The sequence below is a fragment of the Panthera leo genome, chromosome D2 (assembly GCF_018350215.1).
Source record: "Panthera leo isolate Ple1 chromosome D2, P.leo_Ple1_pat1.1, whole genome shotgun sequence".
NCBI classification, from domain to species: Eukaryota; Metazoa; Chordata; class Mammalia; order Carnivora; family Felidae; genus Panthera; species Panthera leo.
The window spans coordinates 28,887,816-28,896,815 of NC_056689.1; the positions used below are offsets into that span (position 1 = coordinate 28,887,816).

At 38.2% G+C, this 9,000-nt stretch overlaps 1 protein-coding gene across 1 annotated transcript; it reads right to left on the minus strand.

Moving 5' to 3' along the window:
- Positions 1–7,900: 7,900 nt before the first annotated feature.
- ATOH7 (atonal bHLH transcription factor 7) lies at positions 7,901–8,533 on the minus strand. The gene has a single exon (XM_042908965.1). It carries the CDS (start codon positions 8,531–8,533, stop codon positions 8,075–8,077), a length of 459 nt encoding a protein of 152 aa, XP_042764899.1. The 3' UTR covers positions 7,901–8,074.
- Between the last annotated feature and the right edge of the window lie 467 nt (positions 8,534–9,000).

A 9,000-nucleotide genomic window follows, 5' to 3' on the forward strand; every position in this document is an offset into this window, starting at 1 on the left:
ACTTTTGTAAGTATCCGATGAGAAATCAAATAGTCAAGAGACCAGCAGTAGATAGAGCTAGAGCTCTGAATGAAACATACCATGAAGAATAATTCCCAGCAGAGTCAAAACCTGACTTTTGTAGGGATAGGTTAATTTGGATAATCCTCAAATGATGTTCAAATCCTCAGATGTTCACTTGTAAATTGGTTGTGTAAAACTCAGAATAGATTTCTTTCCACACAGAACACCCAATTCTAGATTCCCAAGTGAATTCAGTAAAGCCAGTTTAATTCATGACTGAGTTACAATATCTATTATACCTAATTGGACTATGGTCCCAAGAATAGGATCCAGGCAAAGCAGCCAATAAGAGAAGAAAGACTACTTCCTCCTTTTGTGTATCTATGATGTGTCAAAGCTAAAGCATGCCTAAGGTCTTTTCTGTATCTATCCCTCATTCTGTGTTTTTCTCCCCTGATGCCCTGTGCTCTATGTTCTATAATCCCCCTGCTGTGGTAACCCATCCCATCTCACCCCATCCTGACAGCCTGTCAGCATGCTTCATGTTCCAAAATGATCCAACTCCAGTTCCAGGCATCTTGGCACAATGGTCAGAAGAAAGCAGTTCAGTTGAACAAATTCTGAATGCCTGACGGTCTTTTAACTTCACAGAGGGGCTGCATTTTTTTAAGTAGTTGCCTTCTTACTGCCATCAACTTCTAATTGACAGAATTGCTGGCAAAGTGTGAAAAAAAAATCAGATTGGGAAGGGAGGTCTAGAAATCAATTGGGTCAGACATCCAAATTATTCCTGTTGATCGCAGTCTCCTCCTATCTTCCTCCTCCCCACACATTCCCAAAGTAACTTCCAAGCTGAGATCCTGGCCTGAGTCTGTTTGTAAATGGGCTATTTATAAGTTGGTTGTAAACTCAAAGGCAAATTTCCTAATAATGACCTTTATTCAAGGTCCCTTCCAGGGTCTTTGGGTAGCCTGGCCTCCAAGTATTTCCACAGACAGTTGAGTAAAAAATCAATGTGCCTTACCAACAAGACGAAGAGTTACTTAGATTACAATAAGCTTGTTGAAGTCTTTTTCACCACTAATTGCCTTTTCTTGTTTTATGTGGATCAATATTTCAGAAAGTTAATTACTGAAACACTGCTGAAGAATGCCAAGCATCTTCTAAACTTTGACAATGCAGCGGTCATCAGTATGCTAAAAAAGTTGCTAATACCATGTTTTTAAAAATCTGTGCAGTGCAAAAAAAATGCATATTTGTTGAAAATATGTTTGCCTCTTATTTCTAATTATATTAGTTAGCATACCTGATACTATAGAATGATAAACAGTCTGCCCCTTGTTAATAGGTAAATAATGGCCACCTCAAACTCCAAAGAGCAATAGCCTTGAAATTGCAAGAAATAGAGAAAGAACACACTTTTCAATCCTCTGAGAACTGTGCCATAAATGCTGAGAGTAAGCAAAAAGAAAATGGCTATACTGTAGAGGCATATAAACACTAATTTGCTAGAAGATTTTAACATATCAGTGAATGGAAAATGTTTCCCTAATAATAAAAATTAAAAGATTTCAACACTAGTTGACAAAATAAGTACTTTAAGGCTGAAATAAATGTACATTTTCTTTAAAATGAAGAAAACAGTTCTAGTTTTTAGGTTTAAAGATTACTTTTTGATGATGATTCAACCAACTTTTTTTACGTTTATTTATTTTGAGAGAAAAGAGCATGCGCATGCACACAAGCAAGAGAGGGGCAGAGAGAGGGAGAGAATCCCAAGCAGGATTTGCACTCTCAGCACAAAGCCTGACATGGGGCTCAATTTCATGAACCGCGAGATCAAGACCTTAGCCAAAATCAAGAGTCAAACGCTTAGCCAATGGAGGTACCCAGCTACCCTCAATTTTTTAATGTACAAATATATTTGACACTTGAAAGTGATTTTTTAGAATTATTCTTATTCAAATTGTATAAATTACAACATGAGCTATAATCTGGTTAAATATCAACAGAGCAACAGAAAGATAACTAGGTTTTAATCTTTCTAAAATATCTTGCAAATCCAGTAGACTACTTATAGAATAGTCTTTAACTCTCTAAGATAAAAATTCATTCTGCCTCCTAACTTAACAGAGACAGTTTAAAAATGAGACTTAAGATGGGAAAGATGGGGGTGGAGAGGCTTGACCAATTTAGATTGGAAATAAATGAAGATACAAGTATAGTTTTGTTACAATAAAGAGGTGTTTGGGGGCACCTGACTAGCTCAGCTGGTAGAGCATGTGACTCCTGATGTTGGGGGTTGTGAGTCCGGGACCCATGTTGGGTGTAGAGATTACTTTAAAAAGATGTGTTTTAATATCCATAAGAAACAGGAGTTCTTTTCATATAGTATGGTAAGAGTGAATTGATCAATGTTCCAAAATTCCAAAGAACCCAATGTTTCTACAGATTCAGTGAGTTATCTGCAAGCTAGCAGATTCTTGTAACTTTCCCACAATTAGTAATAGTGCACGATTCAGTGAATTATATGTTAGTATTGACTACCAAAAGATTACTAAATGTGTATGTATAAAAGGTTTTATTGTGTTGGAGAGTTAAAACCCTAAAACAATTCAAATGAAATCATTTTAATGCAACTGTATTTTTTAAAGCACATGGGTAAATTAAATTTACTTTTTCAGTATTTTTACTTCAGAACACCTTATCTTCTTTTCTGATTTTCACTTACTTTTTCCGAGCTTTAGCATTGAGTTTCTTAACCTACCCTTCTCCCTTCATTACCTTCTTGTCGAGATTAAAAAAAAATGTGTAAACTACTTAACAGCATTAGGAGAGCTCATTTCTAGGACTTCTTAGGTGAATTCCTAATTAAAAGGAGATTTTAATAATTCTAATAAATTATTAGAAAAAACTTCATACACACTCTCTAATTTTTCTATCACTGTGAGGTCTCTGTTTCTTTATCTGTAAAATAAGCAAAATACTTGATTGAACATTTTCCAGGATGGAAGATAGGATAAACAAATATTTATGAAGAATTTATATATAAGTAATAGCAATTTATTATTCCAAGAGAAATGTTTAAAATATTTTTCTCCAAAGTAAATAAATGTGCTTAAAAAGTTCACATTTCTTTCTTGCCCAACTACTTTGTTTTTCTTTAGAAGAGCAGCACATAATGGTGGAATCTTCTTCCAATATGGTATGCAGCTTAAAAAAAAAAAGAATCTAGAGAAAAATCAAATGAATTCAAGAAATATTCTGTCTGCTTTCTGCAGGCAGATTCCAGGAAAATTTATTTTGGCATAGGTAGAATAGCCTACAGAAATTCTGACTCTTATGTCCACAATTGAAGCTAGTGGAAATAATGACTTTGCAGCACACAAAGAAATAGCAAAGGAGTTCCTGTACTCCTTTCTGGCTTAAGCAGTTCAGGACAACTTCATTGTACTATTCCAGACCCCAGTGAAAAAATGTTCTATGCTAGCATGTCATGGCCTTACGGTGAAATGAATCAACTTTATTAGGATAACAGAAATGGCTCCACAAAAATGAACATACCCTTCAGCCTCTGTTTTTGCATTCTCAGCTACATCGTCTGAATTTAACCCCAATGATTCATTTCAGCCATGAGGACTGACAAAGGATGTACATGTGGCCATAGGCATGTACACACACACACACACACACACACACACACTTCAACTGAGGCATGGAACACCCATAGTTAACATAGTTCAGTCAGAATCAGGAGATGCCTCTTACAAATATGGTATGCTTCCATCTTAGGAAGCTTGAGTCAACTTATTTTCTAAAGTACTTTTTTGGTTATTGAAATCCTAATGGAAAAACTATGATAGCAGCCATTTTGAAATGTGTGAATTACATAAACTGTATGTTTTGTTTCCATTATTAAAAACCAATTGATGGATCTTAGCTTTTATTCTTGTTCTTCTGCATCGTGCATGTTAGATATTCTGTGGAACTGAAAGCAAGTCATTGCTTAAGCCAAAATGTTTGTGAGCATAAACTGTGTCTTTCTTCAGAAGGTATATGGTACTGTATTCCGATAGACCACATCATCTCCATGACACTGTTACTGTTTCCTAGTTCTGCTTTCTTAAAGATTTGTTGGGGGTTGTGTTGTTTGGAGACTTTGCAATTAGAAGAAGAAAATTAATAATTAAGAACTGTATTTAATTCAACCTAGATGTTTTAAAAAGTGATTTAGAGGATGTGATGGACTGTTTCTTTATTCATTAAATAAAATTTTATTTATTCTCAATTAATTGTTGGGTTTGTTTTGTTTTGTATTGCATTTTGGTTCCAGACTTTGTATGTAAGGTAGGTAAATTCTTGCTCTCAGTGGTTTTCTTTCAGCTCAGGTATTTTTTGGATACACTGCCAGTTTAAAATAGCAATCCAGAAGTGTCTGGGTAACTCAGTCAATGGAGTGTCCAACTCTTGATTTCAGCTCGACTCATGATCCAAGGGTCGAGGGATGGAGCCCCGTGTCAGGTTCCTCACTGAGCATGGAGCCTGCTTAAGATTCTCTCTCTCTCCCTCTGCCCCCTCCCCTTCTCACGCTAATAAAAAAAAAAGAAAGGGAAAAAGTAAACTTCTCTCTCTATGTATATATATATGTACATATATGTGTGTGTATATATATATGTATATATATATATATATGTATGTGTATATATATATATATATTTTTTTTTTTTAAAGACAATCCAAAAGACCTGTGTTACTTCAATGAAACAATTGTTAAAGTTTGTACCCACTTGTATTCATGACCAGAGAGGGGAATAGGTGTATATCCATGTGAGAAGATAGGTCATATATTTATGGCTTTGTATGCCTTTGAAATTTTTTTCACCTATAGGTAGCAAAAAGAGGTATCTTTAGTAATGCCTAAGCAGAGGAGCAGAGGCTACCCACATTCAAAAAACAGCACTTTGTTTTCACTAGAAGATGGCAAAATTTAAGTAAGCCTTAATTGTTGAATCCTACAGTTCTATTAATCACAACCAAACACATTGTATCTGGCTCATATCTCACAGAAATTTTAGATCTTCATTAGTATAAAGGCCATCTCATTAACTATGAAACGGGCTGTATTGGATGTTAAGAAAGATAGCCGGATCCTTCTTAACATCTACAAATACAAAAAGTGGGAAGTCAATACCATCAGTTTTTGGTAATTAGGTTAATGGTGTGGTAGTACATATTGATTAAGTGGTTCTTAACACTGACAGCCCATTAGAATCACCTGGGGAGAATTTTAAACTATCTATGTCCAAGCCTCACCTTGGAGCAGTCAAATCAATTTTTAAGCTGGGAGCCCCGACTTGGTATTTTTTTCGAGACTCCTAGGTGTGATTCTAACGAGCAGACAGGATTGTGAACCACTGGTTTGGATGGCCTTTCCTATCTTGATAGCCCTGTTCATTTGTATATGGTTCTTCAAGACTTCTGACCCCAGGGTTTGGGGATTCAACCTCCAGCTAACACCTAGGAAGAACCCAGATAATAACTAATCAAACTGAAAACCTGCTCAGGTGAGTCTTATTTTATTATTTAATGCCCCCCTTAAGAGTTCTTATGGCATATGTTATTGGTACCACACTGTTGCAGCATTCAGCTATACTCTGAATGAGTAGGTGCTTGATAATATTTTTTAAGGGAGCCCAGATAAAAGAATCCTTTTGAATTTGATATGCCTTGTTGTCAAACTAGAAACAACACAGATTTTTCAAAGGTGGACAGTATGGAATACTATAGCAACTATTAGGTGGCTTGGTAATCTAAAATCTATTATGTATAATAATATATGAATCTTCAAAAGATTTTACACTTCTGCTACCCAAGTTGATAAACCATGATGGATTTCCCAACATACAGTTTTAGGAGTTTTACCAAAGACCGGATTTGAATCACTGAGACCCATTTACCTCTCCCTCAAATGTCTTCCAGGAAAAAAATAGTACATTAAGTTGGGGGGTGGGGGAAAGCCTAGGGATTTGGTAAGAGCTAAATTGCTTCCAGAGATTTCAAAAACACAGAACAGCCAGTTATAGGCAAAATATTTAACAGACAGATTCCCACTCTTATTGGAGAATGGGGATGTGGAAGAAGAGGCATGGGATTAGAATCCCATCTTTTTAATAGTTCAATTTCATTAAGAAGCTACTATTGTTAATAACCAAAAAGAAATATTTATTGAGAGTTTATTCTAAAACTTCTATACTGAAAGAGATAAAATGAAAACCACGGTTCTCTTCGACAAGGTATTTACAGTTTAGAGAGTGGGCTATGAACCCTACCTGAAACAGGACTCCATCTTAATACATTTTTGAGAACTTTCCTGATTAAAACGTTTTAGCACTGATTTTATATATTCTCAAACTCTACAAACTTACTGGAGTTATTACTGAAGCTTTTTTGAGTCTAAATAAATAATTTTGAGTCTGTGAGGAAGACAGATACCCAGAGCCTTGCTGTTGGTTCAAATGCAGACTGCAGTGTGGTGTAAGGCTAGAAAGGGGTCCTGGCATCATCTCTTCTAGAGCTGTGTACTCTGCTCAACTACAGTGTCTTCTAAGAGCTGTTGAAGAGGCTAAACATTTTACTCTCTAATTTGCAGTGAGGAAGCAAAGTCCTGAACCCTCCTCAGTTTCTTATTAACAGATATCAGAAGGAAAGGGAAATTCAGCACTGGTTTCTCAGAGCTTTCTAGAGACACACTTGCAATTTTGTAAGTTTAAGTTTATGCCCTGCGGAAGATATCTTCATTCATTACAAACCAAATGGATTTTGATAATTAGGGATAACTAAGACAATAAAAAATTCTATGTTGAATTTCTATAGATAAACTGCAAACAGGTGGCTGCATCTGATGTTAGGCGTTGGAATCCATAATAAGTTTGGGGAATGTCACTGCTTTTTCTGTTGTCTTGTGACAAATGCCAAATGCACACATAACTTAAAGAGTCCTGCTTTTTTAAATTATTATTTCTAATTTCTCCCAAATGCATGTAGTGCTGCTGACCAAGTCATTCTTTACATTAAGGGTTTGATTTATTCATCCAATGGTTAAGCAAATTTATAAAAGTAATTCAAACCAATATTATGCATATTATTTTGCCCCAATCTTGATTAGCCTTGGTAGTGATGTCCTTTACGCTCAACTTGTACTGATTAAAAGGGAATCACTTACAAAAGCAACATTTTTTTATTCCTCAGTGCTAGTTTTATATATATATATAAACTCACAGAGAAAGCTTTCAAATTAATTACTTGTACTCTCATCAACTTGTCTTTTTTTTAACTAAGTATTACAAAAGGGCACATTTGCCAATCAGTGCAATTAGATTTAAACATTCCACATCTTTACTCGGGAAAGCACTCAATACGATCAGCCCCAATAGGCCTTTATTGGCATCAGGAAACTAGCAGGGCATTTGGCATGAAAAACAAACCCACATTTTTACTTATATATTACAAAATCTATATTTTAATAATGTATACATTTAAAAAATACAGAGCACTCACGCCCATGTACTCTACAAAAAAAAAAAGTATGACTACTTCATGCATACACACACAATGCACTAAGCATAAATGCATTTACACGACGGGAAGGAAGCTCTTTTAAGCATACACAAGTAATGGATATTGTAACTTCACCCGAACAGGTCAAACTTACTAAGTTTAAGAAAGCGATTATTTCTCTGAGGACTAAAACTGCAGTATAGCCTAATCCTATTTTTTCTTAAGACTGTTTTCCCTTAAACTAGTCCAAAAAAGGGGAGAGAACATTATTTTCACAGCAATCAAAACCATTCATAAGATCCAATAATGAAACCTACAAAATGCTGATTGAGGAGGAAAACAGAAAGGCAATAAAATCGTGTCCATAAGACTGGTGATGCGAATAAAAGTAATCTGAAAGTTTTCTATTTTATGCTAAGAATGCATCCTAGGCCACCTACTGGGGAAAGGGCTACGATTCCGATAGGTCCGGTTCTCGATCGCTGTGCGTCTCACCCTGGCAGGGCCGCGCGCCCTAACTGGCCATCTGGAAGGGCTCCGGCTGGAAGCCGAAGAGCCTCTGGCCGTAGGGCTCACCCTCACCCGGCAGCTTCGCGCCCGCGAACGGAAGGTAGTGGTCGCGGCCAAAGTGCTCACAGTGGAGACTGACCCAGTCCCGCTCGGAGCCGAATCGCTCGGCCTCGGCCAGGATGCGGGTCAGCGCCATGATGTAGCTCAGCGCCATCTGCAAGGTCTCATACTTGGACAGCTTTTTATCCTGGCCCCACTGGGGCACCACCCGACGCAGGCGGTCGAAGGCCGTGTTGAGTCCCTGCATTCGACGGCGCTCACGCGCGTTGGCCGCCAGGCGCCTGCGCGCCGCGCTCTCCAGCCGGCCGGCCCCGGCGCACGTACCCGCGCACTCGGCGCCGCCTGCGCACGGGGGCGCGGCGCGCGGTGCCGCCGCTGGGTTGCTGGGCTTGCAGGACTTCATCCCCGTCCCGAAGGAGGGAGGCGCTGAGCTCACTCGCCCGCTTAGGACGTGTGCGCGAGCTCGTCTATTGAGCGGCTCCCCAACGTGGCTCTTCTGAGCAAGTAAGTCATACACAAAGCAACTCGCTTGGAATTAGAGTTAACAGTGGGGAGTACGGGACCCCGCTTCTGTCCTACTGGATAACCAGATTGATGTCTTTTCACTGGCCCAAATTTAGGGGAAACTGAGATGCTGAAGAGAAAGTCATTTTCCCAACGTGAAGTTGGAAAAGAGAAGGGAACCTTCTTGCTGCGGAATTTGGTGTGGCTGGTTTAGGGAAGGCCTTTCAAGTCCTCTGGGAAAGCCTGAGGCTTCTTTTTCAGGAAGACGGAATCTTTCCAGATGCTCAGATAGGGAAGAAGCGGTTTTCCTCAGTAGCTGTCGGAGAGTGCTGGGTGAATCTTTGAAGGAGGAGAATTTATAGCAGA